At 36.0% G+C, this 27581-nt stretch overlaps 1 protein-coding gene across 1 annotated transcript; it reads left to right on the top strand.

The window, feature by feature from the left end:
* The first annotated feature begins 506 nt into the window (after positions 1-506).
* LOC150103003 (uncharacterized) lies at positions 507-10974 on the top strand. The gene is made up of 2 exons (XM_090398043.1): positions 507-1301; positions 10900-10974. The coding sequence occupies exons 1-2, from the start codon at positions 507-509 to the stop codon at positions 10972-10974; spliced, it is 870 nt and encodes a 289-aa protein (XP_090254169.1).
* Positions 10975-27581: the final 16607 nt, after the last annotated feature.

Below are 27581 nucleotides of genomic sequence, written 5' to 3'. Positions count from 1 at the left end.
TCTCTAATTGCAAAAACAAGATAACTTGACATATTTGTTGCTGTTAACTCCTACACTTTTCAGTACAATATCGCAGAATTATCAGAACAAATAACATAACTAAAAAGTTATTCAAATTTTGTGGCACAACAATAATATAATAGCATTCTTATGCAAGACTCGGACTCTTTTTTATATGCGAAATCCATCAAAACATATTACAACGTCTTTCGCTTTAATTTCTAGAGGAAAGTTCAAGGTAGTGCAAAGACATTAATCATAAATAGGTTTTCCTGTCGTAATATAATTGCTATTACGTAAGAAAAGTGTGTCATCCATCGCAGGCGTCCTTGCGGTAACACAATGGATGCGTTAGATCTTAGTTAAGGGTAATGTCCTCTGACGTAGTGGGAAACGAACTGCTTAGGTTTTTGACCTGACATATATCAGCTGTATTTCTGGGGATACACTTTCCGCCATCGCCAGATTATAGCACACAGACTCCATTAGCAAAAGCAGAAAACATTATGAACGACGGTAGAGTGTTAGTGACGGGTGCGTCTGGTTTCATAGCTTCCCATCTCATTCAGTTACTGCAGAAAGAAGGTTACAGAGTGCGCGGAACTGTAAGAGACCTCAAAAACAAGGATAAGATTCGCGTCCTTAAGAATTTGTGTCCTAATGCTCGACATGCATTGGAGTTGGTTGAAGTGGATCTTACAAAAGATGAAGGATGGATCTCGGCTGTGCGAGGCTGCAAATACGTTATGCATGTTGCGTCTCCTGTCCCAAACTCTCCACCCACTCTCGAGGAAGAGCTGCTAAAACCAGCAGTGGAAGGAACCGTAAGGGTTTTAAAAGCTTGTTCGCAATCAGGGACAGTCAAACGCGTGGTGCTTACAAGTTCCATCGCCGCTGTGCACGGCGGAGATATAGAAGAGAGAAGAGTGTACGATGAAGACGACTGGAGTGACCTCAACTCGCCTGATTTAGACGCCTATGCCAAGAGTAAGACGTTTGCCGAAAGAGCAGCTTGGGAATTTGCCAAAAAATTACCACTGGAAAAGAGATTTGAACTCGCTGTGGTTAATCCGGGTTATGTTCTCGGTCCAGTCTTGCACGGAACAGTTAGTACAAGCGTAGAATTAATCAAGCGATTATTTGATGGATCCATGCCTCTTCTTCCCAAACTTCACCTTTGCCTTTGCGATGTTCGAGATGTTGCCATGGCCCATCTACAAGCAATGACAACAGTGGAAGCTGCAGGTCATCGTCATCTAATCTGCTCCAGTCATCTATGGCTGCAAGATGTAGCTAATATTGTAAACAACGAATTTAGTTGTCTAGGATACAACATTCCTATATGGAATGCTCCTTTCTTCGCTCTCTGGCTGAGCAGCTTTTTCGACAAGTCTGTCAGACTAATCTTGGATTACGTGGGAAAAGAATATATTTTCGACAACCGTAGAATGAAGAAAGTGCTTGGAATAGTCCCTCGAGACGTCAAAAGTATCCTTAATGATACGGTGCACAGTCTTATCGAAAATGGGATTATCAAAAGAACAAAAAATTACAGACGAAGTTGAAAGCAAAAAAAAAAAAAAGTATTTTTCATTTTCCCTTAAGAAGTAATAAAGTAAGTGTGGTACTGGTTTTTAATTCTGTTTGAAATTAATAAAACGGTTGATTTTTGGTGAAATAATTCTAAGTGAGTAGTTTTAATCAAATGCCAAATTTAAAAAGGCGTCGAATTGTTATTATTTTTTTTTCAGGCGCTAAAATCTTAGCACTACTTTGCTGGTACTTTCAATGTGTAAACAACGAATATTTTAAACGTGTAAAAAAAGACTGATTTAAATAATTTTTTTAAATTTCTTATTTAATATTTCAATAACGAAAATGTTATAAACATTTTATAATCATCTTACAATAAAACAGGCAGTTAACTAAAACGACTTTGCTTTTATAAACAAGTATTTCATCGTATTTAGCCTTCTTAATATCAATTAAAACGACTATTACGATATATTTTTAAAATGTTATACCATTTTTTGGTTAGTTATAAAATTGAGAAATTATCTTCTAAACTAAGAACACCTACTGATCATCTACAAGAAAGGGAATTAACTTATGAGAAAAAAAATCATAAAATTAAATTGTATCTTCAGCACAATCGAGGATAAAAATATAGTCATCTGACTCTACAGCAATAACAACAAAAAAAGCAAAAACATACACAGAATTTAAGGTTGCAGCTCTCGTTTTAAGTGTTACAGATATCTGCCATGTTATATGAATTTCTGATAAACTGAAGTAAAGGACTCACTACATCGTAAGACAATGATGTAACCAATTTAAAATAAATTCTCTCCCTTTAAGTTAAGATCTGGTGATAATTTAGTAGCGTGTATAGTATGTTGCAAAAGTTATACGGACACTTCCATTTTTCGAGAATGTTGCGTACCAGTGACACACTACGTGGGTTAAATAAATCAAGGTAAAGGGACGTGTACTAAATGACTGCAGATGAGCACAAAACTGGAAATGAAAACGGTTCAAGTTTAATTGAGTCAGCAAGGTATTATAATAAGACGCCATATCATTATGACTACAACACAATTATCGCATTTGAGATCAACTGTGGTTGACGTCATTATATGCTGGATATCAAGAAAACCAGGAAACAGGAAACGACATAAACAGACTATAAAAAAGTACACAAGTAAGTTTGTGCTTTTCTCCAGCTGTTTATTTGTGGACTCTCAGCCAGGAATTCAGAATGTCCACAGCTGTAAAGATATGCGCAATAATATTGCGTATTAATTTATAACACACGTTGTTTCGAGTTTGGCTTTTGTGGTACAAAGCTCGCCTTGATTGGAGAATAGACATTTGAAATACGAATTACGATGCACGACCTTCAAGCCAGATGGATGTGTTTGAATGTGATAGCAGATAATAACAGCGTCATTAAAGTGGTGGTGTAAGGATGCTTCTGTTTCCTACGCTATATCCGTTCTCTGAAACATTCAGATGAGCATCAAGATGGTATGCAAGAGTTGTGTCATATAAGGAAATGGGGGGGTGCAAAATTTAGATAAGCTAGCACAGTCGATTGTGAATAACACTTCTGAGAAGAGTTAGAATGTCAGACAAAGACCAGGTAAACATTTCTAGCATTGCTACAAGTCACTTATGTGACTACCATTTTGGTAGTCACATAATGGGTCAAAATATTCATTATCGTTTACCAACATTTACTGCAATCCCATGGTTTGACTTTCTAGTAAATGTAATCGCGAACAGAGGTGAAACAGTGAATGGCGTGTGTGAAAATAAGTTTTTTTTTTTTTTTGAAACACTCAATATCCGTATAATTTTGCAACAAAGTTTACTTAGCCAACTCAACATGTGTCAACTAAGAAATTTATATTATCCAGGTCTAAGATTTCGTAGAAATCATAACCCTCCGCCCATCATACAGGTGCATATTAATCTGAAAACAAGAGAATGACCAGCAACAGAAAGAAAATTAAAATATTTGAGACGCTAGTGTGTTTGTCACCTGCATTTTTTAAGGTCTCTTTCTGGGTTGAATAACACTCCAAACCAAACACAAAAGAAAGGAAAACAAAGATCTTCGTTTGTGGTAAGGAAAGCGTACTACATTCTCCTCGATCCAATAACTTAATAGCAGTTGAAATAACCTTGGAAATAGTTTTTCAGTTATTGAGAATTTCTTTTTCCATTATGAAAAAAGAAAACCAGGAGGTCCTCTTAAACGATTCAACGATGACTTCCAAGGCCGAAACAGGTCATGCTAGGCCTAAATTCTTGACACGCATGATGATGATGATGATGAGTTATTGAGAATGAGTTAATATTTCTCCTCATAAAGATGCTATTCTCTGCAGGAAAGACAGAAATTTAGGCCAATAAACAAATCAGGCAAATAAATGTACTTAAGAATTCCAAATACATAAAAAAAAAACAGAACAAACCATTTTCAGGTCTATTACGCGGTACGGCATCAAAAATAAATTTGGAAAAACTTCGGACATTTTATAAAGCTAAAGTGTCAATTTAAAGGATCTATAATAATAGCCGGCGTGCGGAATAATGGTCCGCTATTCGATCAATATTCTGTTAGTTTGAATCCCGCTATGGCATGCATGTTTGCCCATTCTCAGACATACATACGAGTACATAGCAGGATTCATTCTGGAAGCTTCAGATTTCCTCAACCAAACCGCAGGCAATTAAGAGACAAACAAAATACACAAGCAGTGCATGGTCTTTCTTCGGTGAAAGCCTGTGCAACTCGGTCAATAACAACGGTGCTCTGAAGTTAGATTTATAAGAGCTTAAGTTGGATTTAAAAGGTCTCACATGAAGATCTTATAAGGCCTTATATATAGAGGTGGCTGATTTTATGCCCTCAAAGTAACCAGAGAACACTCACAGTTAAAGAACTAATATACTGGCCTCATGATTTCGATTCACTTCAGCTTTGATTCCAATAATACCGCGGAAAGAGCTCTTTTGATTTGAAAGGATGGGTTTAAATCCAGTCTACAACCTTTGGAACTTTTACAAAACGTATTCCAGTTTGCCTGTTTATTCAAAAAAAAACAAAAAAACTGACAAACCAGAACTAACCATGCAATTAATAGGCATAATAAAATAATCTTAGTCACGTGGACGTACTTCAAACACAATCCAATCCAACAAAGTACGAAAACTCTATAACATCAGAGAAAATTTTGAAAATATTCAGTTGGATTTAATCCAACTGAATATTTTCAATTTGAAATGCAAATAGTCTTCATAAAGAATTTTATGTTTCAGAACATAAAATCATCTCTATTTGGACATAGTCAATATTTTATTGATTTTGTGGATTATTGCTTCCTGGAATGGGCAGGAAGAAAACAAACTTTGCTATATTGTAGCTTATGTTTCTCCTCTTCTCAAAAGAGGTTTCCAGTCACTGGATGGTTTGGTTGCATGACTCGTCCACTGTTAAAAATCTGGACACAAATCTGGATTATTCATATTGTTTCTAAATGTAATCAAGAACTCGCTATATGAAACTCTGAGAGTAGTATAGATAAATAATTACACTTATAACAAAAACTTTGGGTATGGGCTAGTATCGACAGTCATTTTAAGTATACGAGGATTTATTAGCAGCGCGTTCTTCACATTGTAACGAATGGTTCACTTTTCTTTCACCTACCCGCCTAAGTTTAAAGCAAATGCTGCGGAATGATTCAGTGAGACAGATAGTAACTAGTTCGGATACCGTGAGAAAGCGAATCCTGTCTAGCAGATGTTCTTGTCTTAACTGCTAATGCTGGTTGCTATGAAACAGGTGGAGAAGTGTTCGCAGTGCGAAGAAGTGGGAATGATTGATGATGGGTAAACAGAGGGCTCCAGGAAGAGAATTAATTGAATATATATTCGATTAACCAGACTTTTTTTTACTTAAAACTATAAATTTACTGTATGCAATGTGAACAGGAATAGTAAGCATTTAAAGAGAAATATTTTACATAATAATTATTATTATTGACGGTAGGTGTACTGTACTCGTATAACAGCATTTATCTGTGAGCAATGAGGTTGCACGAGGAAATTTGGTTTTCATGATTATTATTACAAGAGACCTCCAGGGAGTTAGGGACTCATCGAGGAAGGCCTTAATGAATTCAAGATACATCACCTGTTTTTTTAATTCATTCATACTACTTCACTCACAACCTCCATAGGCAGGCCTCTCGTTCTCTCCCCACTCTCCATAAATGTTCGCTTCGTCATTTCATTTATCCTCTGAGTTGTATCTGCAAACTTTGTTACATGGCTCTTGAACTTCAACTTCCTATCTTCTAAAATTTCAAGATCCTAGCCTGGTTAGTTTCTTCTAACATTATCCCATTTTCACATGCCCTCAATTCCCGCTTATTCAGAGTATTCTGCAAGTACTGCATATTAGCCGCATTTCTGATAACCCTGCCTCTTTGCATCATGAACAAATAGCTCTCTCTCTCTCCAATCAAATATTTCCCAACGTAATTAAGGTAAAGATTAAATAACAACGGACCAAGGACTGATCCCTGCGGTACACCACTGGCACCTTACTTGCGGACTCAGTATATATATATTGGATACATATACTGGTTATATCTAATGGAAATAAAACGACAGCTAGGAACTCATCAATACACAGTCATTATTCTCGGATATTACATAGTTCTGTTAAAATGTTTGATCGATATTAGCATTAGTAAATTATGTATTATTTAATAAACATTCTAATGCTTGTGAGTAGTATCTGAAGTTAGATACTCTGATCTACGAATAGTATCTAAGTCAATCTGCATCTAACCAAGTAGATGTATCATTAAGAATATGAAACTGTTGCACCCCAGTGGAAAAAATAAACAAGTGATTAAAACTGACAAAAAAGGATCTCAAAAGTTTAAAAAGGGCACACACACACACACACGAGACCGTTTCCAATAATAGAATAAAAATGGTTCAAAACACGCAAATAATAACTTCGTTATATGATAAATAATGATTTAGAACTAAAAACTCAACAAACATCCACAGTGACAAGTAGGAAAATTCAAACCAACCGAAAGATAGAAAAGAAAGAAAGAAAGATATGACTGTCGATTTTATAAGAGGGGAAGCATAGTTTTGCTATCTGAAAAATGCAGACTAGCAAAAAGAGTTCAGCAAGGCCGAACGGAGAGGTCGATAACTGATAGCTGAGTCTACGAAGGCATTCCTAGCGAAACGGAATTATCTCGATGTGTCTAGAAGTCAGTAACATGAAACAAAGAGAGAAACCTGATCCTGAATAGAAGGTAACAGAAACTTGATACTAAGTACATGCACAGAATCAACTAAGAAATGGCAGAAATGTCCCAAGTGAGTTTAAATTGGGATGAATTATATGATAAAGGCGGGAAGGAGGGAAAGAGAGAGAGAGAGAGAGAGAGAGAGAGAAGTATCTGAGAAAAAAAAAATAGAAGAGAAAGGACTGTATTCTATCCAGCAGAATTCCTAAGTGGGAATCAAGTTCCTAATAAGTTGAAATTGCGTAGAAAGTAGCGTTTCTGAAAGAAGTTTAGTAGTTTACTTGAAATACTCTTGGTGATGCTGATCTAGATCGAATACGATATGTCACACGTATTGTTCATCAGAAGTGTTTTCCTTATTAATGATGAAAATGTTATTAATGAATTATCTATCCAAAAGTTTGCTTCTGATCTTCGATATTCTTCCAAGACGAACTAGGTGGTAACTATAATTTAGAATGCACACACACACACACACACACACACACACACACACACACACACACACACACACACACACACACACACACACACACACACACACACACACACACACACACACTGTGGAATTTTTTTTAAAATAGCACACCATTAATGAAACGCAGACGACCTCTAGGGCAAAGTTACCACCAGTGAACAAAAGTTAGACAAAGAGATTAAATTTATTCATTGTTTTTGAATGATATATCTGCTGCGGAAATTGCAACAAATGTTAAGCAAAGTGATGTTAACTACAGCAGCAACAGCAGCTCGGGAATTCACAATTTTCGAAACCATTAGTGCAAGCTTGGATCCGCAGAAAAGCATCGGTAGAAAAGGCAAGGGACAGAAATATGCTAGGATGTTGGCTGGTTGCCATTGATATTATAGCTAAAGCAGTTAAAGGCTGTAAGACCTAAGGCTGCTGTCAAAGCGTGTATTATTCGGCTGGTTTTTCAATGTGTGGATAAAAGCCTGAATTTCTAAGAAGGAAGCTTTTTCACCTCAGATAATTCACGTTCGATTGAAAAGCCCATATATGCTTTTCTTATATAGAAAAGTCTAAGACTCGAGATCGGAGGGTGGTCACGTCCCTTCCTAAAAATAGAGAAACATTCGACTGCTGGACAAATCAATGAGTTGCGGTTGGCAGTTGTCGGAGAAGCTCAGTTTTTTTTAGATGCTGAGGTTAAACATGATATGCTATTCCAGAAGATATTTACTTCTTCTTATACTATACATGCGAAAGAAATAAACAAACAAAAACTGGCGTTAGTATTCAAATAAGTCTGTAAATAATTAGCGTTCATAGTATGGAACCTTTTTCTTCTATCAGCATATAATACCTCCGTGGAAATGCAATGAAACTGACACTCTCGTTTATGCAGCATCCTGCAAGTCAGGTTTCGTTACTGAAAAGCAGATAAACTGTCCAGAAAATATGCCCAATTAATATACCAGTGCCTTTAGTTGCTTTTTTCTTACAAGTGAGATGATAGTGTGTGTTTAATTTATTTTTTAATATAAGACTTAAAAGTCTGTAATGGTCATCAATCGTTTCAAAATTTAAGGAATGATTCATTATATTGAAATATTTATGACTTATAAATAGTGCAATCTAAGAATACTAAACTAATTTTCATGAAATATTACGGAACATTTATAATATCACGTCAAATATATAATTTGAATATATAAATTCAAATATATAAATATAACAGTTCAATTTAATTATTCACGAAATTATTCATTTAGCAATTCAGTTATATTTATAATGAATTGCACTTCCATTATATACGAAGAATTAATAGGTGGTTGCCAATTCTGGTAGGACAAAAGTGACTTCATTTAACAATGGATATTCAAAGAACTTATTGCAGTGAAAACTGCATGACCGATTTCTAGGAACAAACCTGCTTGATACATGGAATTGCAGATGTTCTAGACATGCTGGTCTTACGAACTTGTATGCAGCGAAAGATAAACAAATATTGAAGGAGTGATAACATAATGCATGATGTAATAACAAGCACGGACCTCAATTATTATTCATGATGTCATTGTGTTTACATGAGGTCTGAGGATGGTTGCTGTGCCTTTAGAACTTATTCGCTCTCAAAGCAAAGCGCATGTACCAGTTATTCTAGCATTCCCCAGTATTATTTAGATAATGAAAACAAGAGGCTTAGGGAACAATGGTATGCAGCAGATGCCTTTCATTGAGCGTTCTCTATCTTGAGTTTGACAGCCAGTATATCGTTGCATGATGTACACTTCTCCATCCAAACAAGAAAAGAATGGAAAACATTTTCACAGGCAGGTTTTCGAAAACTGGAAATTATATGAACGTTATTGAAGAATTGTATACAGTGTACGAAATACTTGGAGTTGACGAACGATATAAAACGATAAAATTAATAAACATGATAAAAAAAATTTAAAACAAAAAAAATTAGAAAGTGAAGAGAGAAAAACTGAATTTCTTTGTTGCACAACCCATTTGAATCTTATTCTGTGCGATGCAATTCTTGATTTAGTTTTTGTGTATACTGTACAGCTTTCTTTTTACTTTGGGGGACAGATGTTTTGAAAGAAATATTTCACTCAAACACTACCACTATTTCTGCAATGACATTTCTAATATACTACTGGCTACCGTGATAAATTACTCTTTTGTGGAAGGAATGGTACTAGTAAACGTAATTAAATCTGATGCAAACAATATTAAAATTCCCGTGTAAGAGCGCAATATAAAATCCTCATGAGCAATATGCTGCATATTACATATTGATGCCCACAGTATCTGTCTCTCGAAGAGAATCACTAATAACAAAGGATAACATCGGTTCACTCAGTTAATCTCACCAACATACAAAAGTCCGCGGACTGACTGAAAAACAAAAAATAGGCTAAGTTAGTAACTGATTGTTGTTCTCTTCGGCGTTTCTGACACGGCTATAATACCAGAAACACCACTGGTATTCTTGCCTTGAGACGGCGTTTGCATTGTATATGAACACTATTCTGCCTGAATTTATGAAGAAAGATCTTAAATTTCAACCCTTAGAGATGCCATTCCACCTTGAGAAGCAAGAAGAAATTACAGGAACCGAGTCTAAGAAATGTAGAACTATGGGTTTATTGCTCTTGGGGAAAACTGTTTGCATGGATAGCGTGCACCGAGAGAGAATGTCGTCATCAAGCAACCAGTTTCAAGCGATCCTGTCATTAGCAACTTTATATTTCAAAATGCGCTTCATAATGTTATTTACTTAATTTTATTCAGTGAACTACTTAGTTACCAAAAAAAAAAAAAGATGTAACTACATTACATGTAGTTCTGTTTTACTATATGGAAACGGAGTCCGTCAAAACTGCTATGGTGATAGCATCTCGCAGCTATCTCATACAAAATCCTCGCAAGAGACACTTTGTTGATAAACGCCAGCTTACAACTGATTAAGTTATTTTGTTTATGGAATAACAACAAAAAATGGGTTGTCATTCTTTTATTGATATGTTTCTTTGAATCGATTAATCCCTTTACTTTAACCAAATTCAGATTCAGAACTAAAGTTAAAAATTCCTATCTAGAATTGGAGTTAATTCACAATATTCCTCTTTTAAATCGCGTACTGATATTCAAGTGCTCTTGAAGGCAACGATACCTAAAAAAGTGAATGGTTTGGTCGATACAATAAGATATTTTGGTAATCTTAAAGGGCGAAAAATTAGCCCATCACTGATAGTTACTCATCTGGGAAGATTAAAAACATAACCGGTTTTAACTCGAGCAGTATAATGTATATAAAAGCAGTATAATGTATATAAAAATTTTACAGGATAACAGAAAGTACTAACTTCAAGTCCGATAACATCGACAACATTGGGAACTTTATCGTAACCGCCATAAAAAATATTTAAAAAAAATTAAACAGATGCTCGTGATGCCTTCTAATTATATCCATGACAATGTACTCGGTAACTGTTATTAAAATTGCTAGCGCTGACAAGGAAATCCTCTGCTTTTAAGTATTCTGTTGTTTTAAGTATCTTTTAATCAACTTTCCAGGCATTTAAGATGCATAAAGATACATTTAATAATGCTGAGCGTACCCAGGAGACGCAGTCAATAAATGCCATCTAAACTTCATCCTATTACGATATAACCAATTCGTGAAAATGACTGCGCACAAAACCATAATCAAGAAAGCAACTTGAATAAGAGACACGCCTTATCAAGCGTTTATTTTTGAAACCTTCCCAACTGAAATATTACTCCAAACCGACTGGTGATTAGAACTACCCACAGGTTTGTTCATTAAGTGTATTCATTTAATGGTAAGGGAATATTTTATTAAACTAATCTAGTTGGATCGCAGCGTTTCTTGCAAGTGGTTATTGCGCAAGAGCCGCGATCTTTTCTTACTTGCTTGTGTAAGAGTTTATCTCTGTGTGAAAACAGATGATCATTAAACCGCGCACTTTAATGTTACTGATATCATACTTCAGACACAAAGTTGAGACTATGACATTTTATTTATCTTTTTTTTTTGGAAAAATGTCAAATTCGGAAGATTTCATCAAGACATGTCCGAGCTGTAAAACTTGTTCTGATGCAGTGCATATATGCATATCAATTATAAGCATATGCATTTATTAATTATAGCCTTTAATAAATGACAGAGCACATGATGATGTCAAATTTCCAGAAAAATAATAAAAAATATATATAATTCGCGGGTCAAAAACCATTTATATGTCTCATTTATTTATAATTAGAGCATGAGAGACGCAGCATTATTATAAATGTCATATTAATTAATAGAAGAGCTGTACAGTTGGTATCCTCCAGCGATGAGTCTTCGGACTCCTTGGAGGTGTAACGAATAATAATAATAATAATAAGTTGCACTTGCATAAATTTATGAAATGTATACTTTATTATTTTTTTATATTACTCCCGCACACGAAAACCAATAGAAAATAAATGCTGTATGTATAACTTATTAATAAATATTAGGAAATAATAAAAAGATGAGTCTACATAAATTTCAAATGTGTAATTTTACTTTATAATGTGCACTTTGTATAATTTATTCATAAGAAATGTCAGCCGGTCTCATACGAACGCGGCGGGGTTTTTCCTCCCAGCAACTTGGGTTATTATACTGGCCTCATTGCCTTAAGTGTTTCGGCCGTTAATTTATGTAAATAATAATAAAAGATACCCAAAAGGGCATCTTTTATTATTATGATGTTGTTATAATATTATTTTAATATAATAATAATAATAATAATAATAATAATAATAATAATAATTATTATTATTATTATTATTATTATTAAGTTGCCGATCACTACTTTGTCTCAACTTCGTTTTATTACGTTTCCTACCCCCCCCCTCCCACCACCACAAAAGTTGACAAAACTCGATCAAAAAATACAGATTGGAATTCCCTACTTAAAATAAACGATCCTGTAACATTATACGAGAATTTTCAACTAAACTTCACAGAAATATACAAAAAAGCAACAAAACCTACACAAACGAGGCGACAAACAGATAACAATCCATGGATAAATGACGACATACTAAATGCTATTACTGAAAAAGATGGGGGGGGGGGGGGTGGGGGGGGGGGGGGGTGGGGGGGGGGGGGGGTGGGGGGGGGGGGGGGTGGGGGGGGGGGGGGGTGGGGGGGGGGGGGGGTGGGGGGGGGGGGGGGTGGGGGGGGGGGGGGGTGGGGGGGGGGGGGGGTGGGGGGGGGGGGGGGTGGGGGGGGGGGGGGGTGGGGGGGGGGGGGGGTGGGGGGGGGGGGGGGTGGGGGGGGGGGGGGGTGGGGGGGGGGGGGGGTGGGGGGGGGGGGGGGTGGGGGGGGGGGGGGGTGGGGGGGGGGGGGGGTGGGGGGGGGGGGGGGTGGGGGGGGGGGGGGGTGGGGGGGGGGGGGGGTGGGGGGGGGGGGGGGTGGGGGGGGGGGGGGGTGGGGGGGGGGGGGGGTGGGGGGGGGGGGGGGTGGGGGGGGGGGGGGGTGGGGGGGGGGGGGGGTGGGGGGGGGGGGGGGTGGGGGGGGGGGGGGGTGGGGGGGGGGGGGGGTGGGGGGGGGGGGGGGTGGGGAAATATGGTCAAAGGCACTGCCAATTCCCTCACCGCTTTCATGTAAACCTCGAGTTGGTATATCATCAAATCCCACAGCTGTCACATTAGTTATATAATATGCTATGCCCATTTCATTTACCTCAGTTCCTGTATAAGCCTTTGGTTCTCTCATTACTGCAATATCACCACCCAGATGATGTACTCTTGCAAAGTGTTTACTTAGTAATTTCACTATTTTGACTTTATTCAGTTACCGCCCTACCATCGGCATTCCTTAAAATTATTCTCCCATATACATTCTTTCTTTTACTTGCAGCATATCAAAAGAAGTGTTTGTGTCTCTTCAGCCTGTAATACTAATTTCTTGCAAAGTGTTTACTTAGTAATTTCACTATTTTGACTTTATTCAGTTACAGCCCTACCATCGGCATTCCTTAAAATTATTCTCCCATATACATTCTTTCTTTTACTTGCAGCATATCAAAAGAAGTGTTTGTGTCTCTTCAGCCTGTAATACTAATTTCTTGCAAAGTGTTTACTTAGTAATTTCACTATTTTGACTTTATTCAGTTACAGCCCTACCATCGGCATTCCTTAAAATTATTCTCCCATATACATTCTTTCTTTTACTTGCAGCATATCAAAAGAAGTGTTTGTGTCTCTTCAGCCTGTAATACTAATTTCTTTTCATAATCTGTTTTTGCCTTTCTTAGCACACTAGCAACCCTTCTGGCCTGTGTCTTGTATTGTTTATCTGCTTGCAGGTCACCTTTCTCCTTAAATTCCCTCCACAACTGTTTATTTTTTGCAGTTCCAGTTTAATAATGATATACATCCATTTAACTCCCACTTGATTTACTCTCTGACTGTAGGTATGCAGTCTGCACCTCCCTCAAATACTCCTTTACCACTTCCCATGTACTATCAACATCCAGCCCTTGCAGTTTTACATAACATGGCAATGATCCAAGCCATCTCGTAAGCTTGTCATACTTATCAGCCCTGCAATTCCAAATATACCCAGTCTTAACTGAAAATTCCACAATTTGCTACCTCCCAGGTCAAGACCATATGATTACTCTCACCAATTGGTGGCAACGTGGTCATATTCATTATAGGCAAATTTTCAGATGCAATTTTACTAGATCGAGCACTCTCGAACCCCTAGTACATTCCATCACATGATGTCTCAGGCAGGGCCAGTCTGGGAGTATCTGATGCCCCTAGGCAAAGAAAATTTAGGCAGCCCTATACATTATCTCTCTCTATATATATTTTGTCATACTCACACAAACATAAGTCCCAAAGTCTTAGCACCCCTAGGCGATTGCCTAGGTTCGCCTAATGATAAAACAGGCCCTGGTCTCAGGTAATTATCCCTTAGTAACTGCATAAATTCCATTTCCTTCCTCTCTCCTTAATCTATGTGCCCAGAGTTGAAATCACCCATAATAATTATCTGTCCTCCACTCAGAGTGTAAAAGATGGTGGAGACAGTATGTCGATGCATACTGTCTCCAACATCTTTTCCATTCACTATTATGACCCTCCTTCCAGCTCTGCTCTGTCATACTGCAGCCACAGACCAACTATCTTACAACGTCTCACTCTTTTCTTTTGCTACTTCTAGTAATTCTTTCATGTTCTCTCTCATGCCATACTTTTCTCCTTTTAAATCATTTGTTCCAGCCACTACAGTCATATCGTTCATCTTACCCTTTTGTTCTCTAATAGAGTCACACTAACATCATTAATTTTCGCACCCAGAAAGCATGATTTTGTCAAACTCTCATTGATCACACATTTTATGATTGAATCACCATACAACACTCCCTCTTTGATTTTTCTTGCTCTCTTGGTAAAGCCCTCATCTCTCTCTCTCTCTCTCTCTCTCCCCTATTTCACACTTCTTTCTGTTAAAAGCTGACCCACTCGCCAGACATTTCTACATTCGCTCCAGATCCCACTTTGCTCTGTGTATCACTCTGTGCAACCAACCTATCTCCCTCATTACAGCCAACTCTTCATTCTTTAAATTAGTCATACTATTCTTTCATTCAACACGTTTACTCTCTCTCAATTATGTCACATTTAATCTCACTCTCTCAATGCTATCTGGTGTTACATCACACACATTTTCAATCGTATTCTGAGTTCCATCCACTACTTCAGTTTCACGACCTGAGACACACTTTGGATCCTTGCTCTTATAGCATTTTCGGCACACTTTCCCACCACTATCGCTTTCAAACCAAATTCCAGCTGTCTTCGGTAATGCATACATTTTGCAGACAATGCACTGTACAAAGTCCCTTTGGTTAAATTCTGTAAGCAATGATGACTTGGACGCCATTTTTCTGCTTCGGATTGGTGCCAATCTAATTATATAATTAGAGTTGATGACAGTGAATTTTGATATGATTACTCATGTGTTAAAGTATCCTCCCCCACACACACTTGCTTTTATTTATTTCATTTCACAATCACCTTATAACTCAATTCAAAAAATTCAAGTTCACTTTTTATTTTTGTTTATTATCTCTCTTTAATTTTTTGTTTAAATTTGTTCATATACTTTATTTAATTGCTCAGTTTACTTCAAAACATGTTTTTTTGAACTACTCTTCGCTAGATGGAATGTATATGATGATATCCAAAAAAAAACTGAAATTTAATAATTAATTAAAATTAATAAACTAATTAATAATCTGGAGGGTATGGCCAAATTGCAAATACAACAACTGCAATTCTGTGCTATGCTTTCAGTTTAAGAATGGCTCTAGCAAAAAAAAAAAGGAAGCAAGTGATTAGGCTGATGTCCTAAGACAGTAGCTAGAGTGCAAAACATGCAAAAAAAAAATACCCAGATGTTCAGTGAAACTAACTCTATTAAATTTTTGTCTACTATCAGAGCATGAGAGTTTTCCATAACTGATGTCACAAAGAACAGTTTAGTCAGACAGTTATCTCATACTGACATCAAAAGTAACATTACACTATAACTAATCAAATATTTCAGTTAGGTAGTTTTTCAGTATTTCTGAGACAAATTTTTACAAGCAAATGTATATTATAATCAACTGTCAGTATAGTGAACTCATAAGCACCACAGGCATAGATTTTATTGTGCAGGGTTTATTATAATAAATGAGTTTATTGACTTTCACTATAAGAAATAGTGTTTGCTATATTTGAGAACTGACTATTGTCTAATAAGAAATTGTATTTTTGATTTCATCTGGATTTCCCACAAACATAAACAAATAAGAATACTTTACACATGAAATAATTTCATGTGTAAAGTAATCAATGTATCCTAACTATCAGCCAGAATAGAAATGTTTCTTAGAAATAATATTTGCGATCTTTGCCATGAGGCAAAGTTTGCAAATACAACTCAAAAGATAATTGCAATGCTCAAACAAACGTTCATATGTAAAGATAAGGATGTCATTTTGCCTCTTTACAAGGCCTTGATAAGATGTCACTTGGACTATTGTATGCAGGCCTGGTCTCCTGCTTTCCGCTGTGATTTTGGTATATTGGAGAGAGTGCAAAGGAAAGTGTTAAAAATGATATCAGGATTGTAGAATACTGATTATGAAGACAGATTAAGAATTTGTAGATAGCAGACACTAGCAAACAGGAGAAAGAGGGATGATATGATTGAGACTTACACACATCTGAAAGGGTCATGCAGTATTTCAATTGATGGAATTTTTCAATTTATGGATGGTAAGGAAAGAAAAAGATGGCATCCTTGGAAGCGAATGAATGCCGCTAAAAAGGGGTGAAAGCTAGATTTTTCTCTCATAGGATGGTGCGTGATTGGAATGGATTGTCTTTGGATGTTGTGAGTGCAAGCAGTGTGAATGAATTCAAGAATAAGTATGATAGCTGGTGCGTGTGTGTAGTATATAGCCTCCCTCGATAAATCCCCGACTCCCTGGAGATCTCTCTTAATAATAATAATAATATATTGTCTTTACATGAGTCACTTCACAGATGTTTTGACTTTTACTGAAATCTCAGTTATCAATAAGAAACTATGAGATAATTCTATGGCAGAAGTATATTTCAATATACGAAAAGATAAACGGTATATTACCATATGTTCACTATATTTGCATTATGTCTAGGCCTGCGTGGAGCTATAAGATATCTTCTCCCACCACCATATTACCTTATGCAGTTTTTTCTACTATATCTACCTGATAGGATCTTCTCACAACTTATAGGTCTCATTAACATCACCCTTTCTCCTACATCTGCTGAGTTTTGCAGATCATACTCAATCTGTCCTAATACTCAACATTTTGTGATCCCAACAGTCGTCATCATCATCATCATCATCAAATTCCTGCCATGTACCATCAAGGGGTGTACAGGATATGATAGCACTACATGAAAAATTTACATCATTACTAACTTCCTATCTACAATTTTCCTCCAAATCAGTCTGTTACTTGCCAAGACTCCAACATTATCAGATCTTATATTTCTATTGTCTAAGGCACTTTGTACAGTATCATCCACCTATATCTTGGTCTTCCTCTGGGTCGTTTTCCTGCCAACCTTGTAGAGAACACTTGTTTTGCTAATCTTCCCTTGCCCATTCTATTTAAGTGACCATACCACCTGAGATTAGCTCTGCTAATGCATTCCTGGATGCTGACAATGTCAAGTTCTTTCCTAATATCTTTGTTTTTAATATCATATTGCCATTGATGCCATCTGTTCATGCCTCTAATCATTCTCAGGACTCTCATATCTTTGGTCTCTAGTCTTTGGTCAAGTCTTTTACTTCTGACCCAGCTCTCAGATCCATAAGTTAAGACTGGTTTGAAAACTGTCTTGTATACAGCTAATTTAGTGTTTTGACTAATTTCTCTTTTATTCCATATGAATTTATTCAATTGACTTCCTACCATACCAGCTTTGTTGATTCTGTTGTCTATTTCCATATTTAATTTACCATCTTCACTAAAAATCTTGCCTAAGTAGCTGAAATGTTTTACCTGTTCTATAGGTTCTCCGTTCAAAACGCAGTTGACATTTTCAACGATTCTGTCTATTTTCATTTTTTTTTTTTTATTGCTGCATTCATACCATATCTATTACAACAGTTATTCAATTTAGTCAGGGAATCTTGCAGACTTCCAGCAGATTTATTTAGAAGTATAACATCATCTGCATAAAGCAAAGAGCTGACATTAACATCTCCAATTCTGATATCATGCTTAATACCACTTTCCTTCATAATGTGATCCATATAGAAAATGAATAACAGAGGGGATAATGTACATCCTTGTCTCACACCAGATTTAACATTAGACCATCTTCCTGTACTTCCTTCAATTTTAACTGCTGACTTACAACTCAAATAAAGACTAAGTATTGCTTGATATAATGCCCCATCGACACCATATAACTGTAGTGTATTGAATAGCTTCTCTCTTGGCACCTTGTCATATGCCTTTTCCAGATCGACAAAACTTAAATAGAGATCTTTGTTATATTCCCATGCTATCTTGACTATTTGTCGTAAAGTGAAGATCTGATCCTGACAGCCTCTATTTGGCCTGAATCCAGCTTGTTCTTCACCAAGCTTTTCTTCCACAATTCGTCTCAACCGTTTCTCAAGTATACTTGCATATATCTTACCAGAAACACTCAATAATGAAATGCCTCTGTAATTCTCATATTCACTTTTATTTCCCTTTTTATATATGGGTACTATGAGAGCTCTACTTTAATCATCGGGAATTTGTCCCTCTGTCCACGCTTTCTGAACTATGCAGTGCAGCCACTGTAAGACTTTTATACCACCATACGTCAGCATTTCTGGCTGAGTATCATCTACTCCTGCTGCCTTTCCACATTTCAAGCCTTTGATGGCTTTTTCTACTTCAAGTATGGATATGTATGCCTGTATGAGTGTTTTTTACCACTGTGCTATCACTGCTTGTTTCATTTAGCAATTTTTAAGAGTAATTACTTCATACTTCAAAGATATCTTTTTCTCCCGCTTTCATGTCACCTTTATCATCTCTAACTCCTTTTACAACACTCTTTCCTCCATTTCTAAGCTTCTTCAACAACATCCAGAATATCTTACCACCTTCCTGAGATTTATTTTCTATGTTCTTGCCAAAGTCCTCCCATGACTTTTGTTTAGCTAGTTTTACACAGTGTTTAGCTTTCTTGCATTTGTCTCTGTATTCTCTAAGAGCACAGGCTGACTTATTTGCTAGGAACTTTCAATATACTTTCTATCTTTTCCTTCACTGCCTCTTTAATTTCCTGTGTCCACCATGGAGTTCTGATTTTTCTATCCTTGCAGACAACCTCATCACATGCCTCTCTGGCTGAATCAATCAGTGTTTTCTTCAAGGCTTGCCACTGAATCTTCAAGGTTTGGTTGCTGTTCTCCAAATTCTTTCATTTTTTCTTCAATAATTTTTGTGTATTTTAGTCTACAGTTCACATCTGAGAGCTGCTCAACTTTTATTCGCTTTAAAACTTTCTTACATGTTATTCTTTTCAATATGAAATTCAATTTTATCCTGTTCAAGACTAAATAGCGATCACTTCCGATTTCAAATCCTCTGTACACTCTGGTGTCCTGCACCAGGGAGAAAACATCAATATCAACAATAACATAGTCAATGAGACTTTTCTTATTCCTTGTTTCTTCTCTCCATGTGAATTTGTGCACATTTTTATGTTGGAACATGATGTCAGTAATAATCACTCCATGTCCTGAGCAGAAATCCAACAGGTATTTGCCATTATTATTAGATTTGCTCTTTTCTCCAATTTTCCCAAAATATTTTTGTATGTCTGACAATCATTTCCTACTCTGCTATTTAGATCGCCAGCAAGGACCAACTTTTCCTTTTTCATTGTGTCAGTTGCTTTTTCTAAAGCATAAAAAAATTCCTCCACTTCTACCTTGGTAGAACCTTCTGTGGGACCATTGGCACAAATAAGTCTCATTGTCCAATTCTCCATTCTGATATTAGCCCACATCACTCTACTTGGGACTGCCTGCATTCAAGAAGATTAGCCTCATATTTAGTTTTGAATACTATGGCTACTCCTTCTTTTCCTTGATTGTCATTGCCTGAATATAACATTTTGTATTTATTGCTCAGAAAGACCTCGCCAGTTTTTGTCTTTTTTTTTTGTTTCAGTCACCCCTATTATGTCGATCTGATACTTATCTAATTTCTCAGTTAGCTCCATTTCATTGCCATTCAGGCTTCTTATGTTGATAGTACCGATTTTTAATTTTGGTGATGTTGAGTTGGGATGTGTTTTCAGATTTGTTCCAGTAGCTGAATTTTCGCTGTTCGCCCTGGTTTCCTGGCGAAAACAACAGGGGCCTTGTGTTTAACCGGGCAAAGCCCCAGCCGGCATGAAATTTTGTCATGTTGTACCATCATTTTGTATTTTGGTTTAAGCCAATAAGAATACAATTTGGTCGGCTAAATCCCAAATTGGCAGTCCATTCTCACTTGTTCAGTATCCAGGTGGATACCCAACAGGGTGCACCACGAGAAGGTGAGGATTGGACATTACGTCAGAAGCCCTGGTCGGTTCTCTGCATTCCTTTAGAGGGTATGGAAGTCTCCTCTCAGTTATATAGCTTTGACTCTTAAGCACTAATTTCCATGACTTTCTGATGTTTCCTCATCTCCCAGATATTCAGATGATTAAATATGCATGCAGAAATATGGATGTGGCCTGATCACAGTATTTATACAGTAAAACTACTTATTAGAGGCCTTCTCATTATGGCAGCTATTTTCTCAGTGATCTTTACAACTCCTGCTATGCAAAATATTGCTATGTACCACGAGAAGGTGAGGATTGGACATTACGTCAGAAGCCCTGGTCGGTTCTCTGCATTCCTTTAGAGGGTATGTGGAGGTCTCCTCTCAGTTATATAGCTTTGACTCTTAAGCACTAATTTCCATGACTTTCTGATGTTTCCTCATCTCCCAGGTATTCAGATGATTAAATATGCATGCAGAAATATGGATGTGGCCTGATCACAGTATTTATACAGTAAAACTACTTATTAGAGGCCTTCTCATTATGGCAGCTATTTTCTCAGTGATCTTTACAACTCCTGCTATGCAAAGTATTGCTTCCAAACTTCAACTACCAATGTAAATCCCTTGCCACTTCCAGGAGAAAAGAAAGTCTATTATTATTATTTACAGCATCTCCATGCATCTAGCCAAAATGAATATTTTACAATTGGTATCTTCTATTATCTGACCCAAATATCCACCCATTGAAATCCTCTTATAAGCAAAATCATCAGAGTTCTCAGTCCTTATTCTCCACAATACACATAACCAATAAACAACTGAACATTGCTTCTCAAACCTTGAACATTATAACTGCTTTATGGGTAACAAAAAATTTACTGTTGCTTGAAAAAGCTAAGGAAAGTCTATTATTATTATTATTTACAGCATCTCCATGGAATGTGGAGACTCAATGTGGAAGACCCAAATCTACCATCATACACATAAATCCTATCATACCTTTCCTTGAAGCCGTTCACCATCAGGAAACTCACAACCAATTCTGGCAATTCTTTCAACTTACTAACCACTCTCCATGCAAAAAATCTGGTCTGCACACCCCTACTAATCACAGTCTTACACAACTTCCATGGATGGCCACTAGTTCTCTGACTATTTGTCATATATTGAAAGATTTCATTTGCATCAATTTTAAAAAACTCCTTTAATATGTTAAAAGTTTCTATCATGTCCCCTCTTTTATGCCTATCAACTAAACTTTATACCCACAAACCTCCAACCTATCCTTGTAGGGAGTATTCCACAGATCTGTCACCATCTTGGTCACTTGTCTCTGAATCTTTTCGACCACCTCGTGGGTGGTCAAAATGAATGCAACAGGTTTTAAACCAAGATCCTTCCATCTAATTTCTAATAAATTGTGGTGAACCATTTATAGCTTGGGGGTAGAAGTAGAGAATCCTAATTCTCCATTAGTACTGTTAATAATAAAAATAAAAATAAAAATAAAAAACTTACCAGAAATGAATAATATAATTAAATTCAAGATCAATGCCACCAATACCAGAGAATATGGATATTTTCTTTGAGTCCTTAAAAATCTGCTTATATGAATGTCATGACCTAATATATGATTCAAATCATATTTAAAGATCAGCAATTAGATTCATTACATTCATGTATATATCATTTTTCAATTTTACATTGACTATTGAAATAATCATAAACACATATTTTGTAATTTAGCTAGTGAAAAATAACTAAAATTTAATAATTACATTATTTTACTCTAAATAGTACTACTACTTTTTTATTTTGAATATGGAATTGGTGTAGTTAAATTTAGTACAGTAATTTTCATTTTACAAAGAATGTGGTACTGGGCATCCCATTAGAATGATACGGTAATGAAATCTGAATTATTCAGAGTAAGCAGTGATTTTTTGTGTATTTATGTATTAATTAGCAATTCGTTTTTGTTTCAGTTAGTCTGAAATAAAGAACAAATCTTCAGTTTTTTTGTCTAGTCTCATAGATATAACAAGATATACTGTGAAAGTAGTACCAAGTTGAAAAAGAGGTACAATGAAATACTTTGTGGTCACATGTGCATGACACTTTCAGTCAAGAGAATACGATCAAAGAGTGCAAATAAATGTGTGTTATAGTCAACTAAAAAGACATCTATAGTAAGAATTTGCAAAGCATGCAGAAAGCTCCATAAAAGTGGTTAAGATAAAGGAGGAAATTTTACAGCTTCTTGAAAACAACCTGCTGAAGTAGTCTATGGATAGATGGAGAAAAGACAGATGTTTGTTAGCAGAAATGATTAATAAGAAGAGAATAAAACACATTATTGTCCAACCACAGATGTGAGACCCCCTTGACACTTCTGCACATGTCAGAAGAAGGCAAATCCATTATGATAATAGGGTGATCAATGATGAGTGCTTATTATTATACATTGGAAAATTAGCTTTTCTTTTATGAAAATTCTAGTCCTTAAAGTGGTAACTATTTTACTTGTACAAGAGTTGGAAATTTTCATGTATAAAGTAAGTGATTTCTCATGTTGGTGACGAATTTGTACATCACTTTATTCCTTTCTCCCCTTCAACATGAATTGACTCGTCTTGGCACTGTACCTGCCATGGTTCTCATATATGTGGTGGACAGTACAGTCACTTGTCACACGACACTCAGAGAAAAAGAAAATGCCCCAATAGAGCATGAATAGGTGTGTGTTTTGGGATTTTAGAACACTTGAACAATTTTCAAGTGTTCTAAAATGCGAGTTTTAAAAGTCAGTTTTAGTGATTCAATATAACTTTTTTTTATATTATTATTATTATTATTATTATTTGTCACATCCAGGGAGTCCAAAGCCTCATCGAGGAAGGGCACCAACTCTACAACTCGGTCTCCAAGCCTTTTGGCAGGAGAGCAGATAAACTAACCATTAAGTATCTGCTAACGTTGGTGTACTTTCTTTATCTTTATTATAAAATATAAAAATATTTTAATTCTTTTGTTTTAATTGTGAATTGTTTATTTATGAACTGACAAAAAAAACTGATGCTAGCGAGTTTCTTACAAAGAGAAACAAAACTAATGAACTTGAAAGTTTACAGATTTCAAAGTAAACTTTTGCACCACTGAATAAGCTGATAGAGGAAAATGTGAAGTTAATACAGTATAACACATAAACACACACACACACACCTGTGTTTATGTGTTCATTATATTTCATTTTTTGAGCAGGATTCCAAAACAAAAAAAAAGATACATTTTATATTTAAATTTTGTTAAATTTTTAATGTTTTTTTAAATCAAAGTATATTTACAGTTACTTTTATTTTAACATACATATTTTCTTGAATAAGGAAAGATAAAAAATAATTTTTACATATTCTTTATCAGAATGCCACAAAAGCAACATTTAGAGAATTTTACAGGAAAAAAATGTGGTCTCTATTTGTTTACAAATCATGAAATTTGCTCACTACAATCCTTTTTCAATGTAAACTAATTGCTATTTATTTAGTCCTAAAGTGTGACAAAGTGAAAAGCGAATTTATTTATTTATAGTACTCTTACACATAAAAGGTTTAGGACTTAAGATACATCAGTGTTACTATGAGTCAGGTAGTGGTGTACTTTTTTTATCTTTTATATGTTAATTATTTTGTATGATAAGCCTTTCTTTCTTCCCAACCCTCTATCCTTAATCTTACAGAAAATGTTTCATGATCCAGCAAGAACAAGTCTCCACAAATTCCCAAGCACACTCCTGGAAAAGGATGAGAAGAGTAATCTTTTTGACATGAGAGTTAATGACTATTAAATTATTTCAGGAATTTATAATGTATACTGCAATATTAATTAAAAGAAACTTTAATAAATACTTCCTATATTTCGGCAATGTCACATCGTCATCTTCATGGGAACATAAAACTATGAAACGTGCACGCAGGCACTACAAAGAGCAAATGAGGCAGACGAGAGAAAACAGCATTGTTCCTAGAGTCCTAAAGGTGCCCCCCCCCCAGCAGGCTATATTGGATTGTTTTGGCTGTTGGGCTTAAATTCTCAAGATGCAAGCTTCCCAAATTTGGATAATGGATTAAACCAAGTATATAATTTCTTGGTATCTTTAATTTATAATATAACCAAGTGAAAAACTTTCAACAACTATCTAATCCTTAGCTCATCATATTGCCAGTGTACTACAGATTTGCAACTTTTAGTAGGTGAGATTCACATCAAACATGAAATAAATACATAATTTTAAGATATGTATTATAAATTTTAATTTATTTTGTTTAATTTATATTTTGATTAACTCATTTAAATTTCTAATTTGGGTAGCCTAGAAATTTTAATCATCCATACATGTGAGTAAACAAAAATCAGGACATGCTCAGTGCACTGAAGCTTCCTGGCATCAAGAAGAAAAAAATTAATGCCGAACTCTTTATTTTAATTATATTTCTGTGAATTAGTGTAATGCTGATCATACCAGAAATTTAGTACAATAATTTAAACCCAATTTTTTAAAGTTATCCAACCTAAGAGAGAGTGTTGAATTTTGTGCACATCTGTGATCATTCTGTTTTGTTCAGTAAATGTCAATATAGTGGCAGTTCAACAGAAATCTCACGTTTTTTTTTTTTTTTTTTTTTTTTTTTTGTGGTATGCAAAATGATTCTGTCAGGAAAATCCACCTAATGATAAATGTATCAAACACTGATACAATTTAAAGAAACTGGCAGTCTTCAACTAGTCTGTAGGATACTTGAGAACTCTGGAGATGTTAATTTCTTCAGTGGGCAGTTATATATAAAAAAAACAGATTTCATAGTCCTGTGAATAATTTATTTATTTTATTTCATTTTAAAAATGACTTCACTATGATATATGAACAACAAAATCATTGGTACTGTACCTGCATTTTACTACAGAAAAGCTGTTGGAATAACACTCATGCCAAAAGCTGAGATACAAGTTAAAGTGGACCATACTTCACATGGAAGTCATATTAAACTTGTTAAGCTCCCCCCCCCATCCTTTCTCCCTTCAAAACAAACTGAAGTAAAACAGCTGCCTTTTAAATTGCTGGTCTGGTTGGCTGGGTAGTTATTGTATCTGATCTCCAACCAACAGGCTGTGAGTCCAAATTCTGCTCCGGTAACGAATGTTTGTAATTGTAGGTGAGAGAAGAGGTGGCTTTAAAAAGTTCTATGTTTGGTTTCTAAAAACTCGTGGCAAAGGCAAACATGTCTGCAAGGAGATCTGCTTTGCATAATGGGTCTCTAAGGTAAATGATGTGAAGTCATATCATCTTTGCCACGAATTGCCCCAGTCCTGAAAGATACTTCAGGCGCAAACTTTGTTGCTTACACTTGGATAATGGATTAAACCAAGTATATAATTTCTTGGTATCTTTAATTTATAAGGATTAGATAATCCAGAAATCCTGCTCTAGAGATCAAAAACATGGAATTTTAAGCCACTTTTTCAGGCCTCTAATAAAGCAGGTCTCATAATGAGTGAAGAAATTCATTTACTCATCAATTTCCTGATATGTACCTTCAAGGAGTGTAGGCTATTATGACAGTCATGATTAAGTTTATATTATTACTATTCTCTTCTCAACAATTTCTCCAAATTATTCCATTATTTGTCAGCAGTTCAATACTGTCGTAGCTAACCTTATGTTCTTCTAAGACTCTTCTAACTGAATTAATCCACCTAGATCTTGGTCTTCCACTGGATCTTTTTCCTTACATTTTGCCATAAAACACCTGTTTTGCTAACCTTCTACTCCCATTCTGTTTAAGTGACAATATCACTGTATATTAGCTCTGCTCACATTCTTGAATGCCAATAACAAGTTTCTTCATTTGTAATATGATTTTGTCATTAATCTCATCTGTTCACTCTCCTAATTTTTTTTTTCATTCTTTTACTGCCTAAAGATATATATTTACCAACATCCATGCAATAGTGGGATTCAACGTAATTATCGATGGGACACAGATATGCCATCTTTAGCCAACGTTGATACAAGATGCAAGTTTATATGCTCCAATAACTGCGAATAACTGGTCTAATTCTGTTTCTCTACTTGTTATCATGCTATGCATTCAAATAAATGAGGTGATCAATCTCCCCATCCAGTCATGGCTTCACATATGATGTAGGATTCCACTCATGGAGTTGGAAAAATTAACCTTCTCCATAGAGACACTCTTGCAGTGATCAATAATGAGCATTATTTTTGGTATAACAAACAGTATACTCATTGGTATATGATGTGCACTGACCACTCATCATGTAGCTGTTCTCTCCATTTCAACATACAGCTGAAATGATAAGAATAGCCTAGTGAAGAACATTTACTAAAACTATATACACATTTTTTCCACTATATTTTACTTCCGGCAGTATTAAAATAGCAATGTTGTCCTATTATCATGGGACCAGAGTGTTGGATTTAATAACATCATCTCATATAAGTGATCACAGAAGATGTCACCACGATGCCACCAACTAGGGAAAGTGATTGTGTGGTTGATATGGGGAGTAGCTAGGCAGATACAAGCTTCACAGAACAAGTAGAAGTACAGCACAGGATACTATATTAATTTAAGGAAACAGATGAGTTATATGCAGTGGCCTGATCAGTTGACAGGGAGAGAAATCAACACTGCCTCTGACTTGATCTGAAATCAGTTACTTATGGAAATGTCAGATTGCATTCCTAAGGTCAGGAGGATAAAAAAAGTATGAAAGAAAGAAATGGCTGAATCATGGAATGATGCAGGATGTTGTGGGGAAGATAAAAAGAACAGGGCATCCTTCAGTAGCATGGGGAGTATAAGGTACAGGTACTAGGAAGGTTTTGAGGGTAGTGAGTAAAGAGAAATTGGCATATAAAAGTAAACTGGATGAAGCAGTCTCCTTTTATATTTTTTGGGGTTTTTCTGGGGTTTAGTAAAGCTAAACCCTAGAAAATTCCAGTTATGTCGCTAGAAGAAGAATGGGTGAATATGGAAAACTGACTTTAGCTGCTGGAGATGGAATATCAAT

The sequence above is a fragment of the Typopeltis vanoorti genome, chromosome 9, assembly GCF_054136105.1.
Source record: "Typopeltis vanoorti isolate ZY-2024b chromosome 9, IOZ_Tvanoo_1.0, whole genome shotgun sequence".
NCBI classification, from domain to species: Eukaryota; Metazoa; Arthropoda; class Arachnida; order Uropygi; family Thelyphonidae; genus Typopeltis; species Typopeltis vanoorti.
This window is presented reverse-complemented; position numbering and strand designations above follow the sequence as displayed.

What these genes read in the sequence shown, in the direction of transcription:
- LOC150103003 (XM_090398043.1), top strand. Translation starts at nt 507, where the DNA reads ATGAACGACGGTAGAGTGTTAGTGACGGGTGCGTCTGGTTTCATAGCT. An exon ending in TGCAAGATGTAGCTAATATT is followed by an intron (nt 1,302 to 10,899) that starts GTAAACAACGAA and finishes TCAACTTTCCAG; the next exon opens with GCATTTAAGATGCATAAAGA.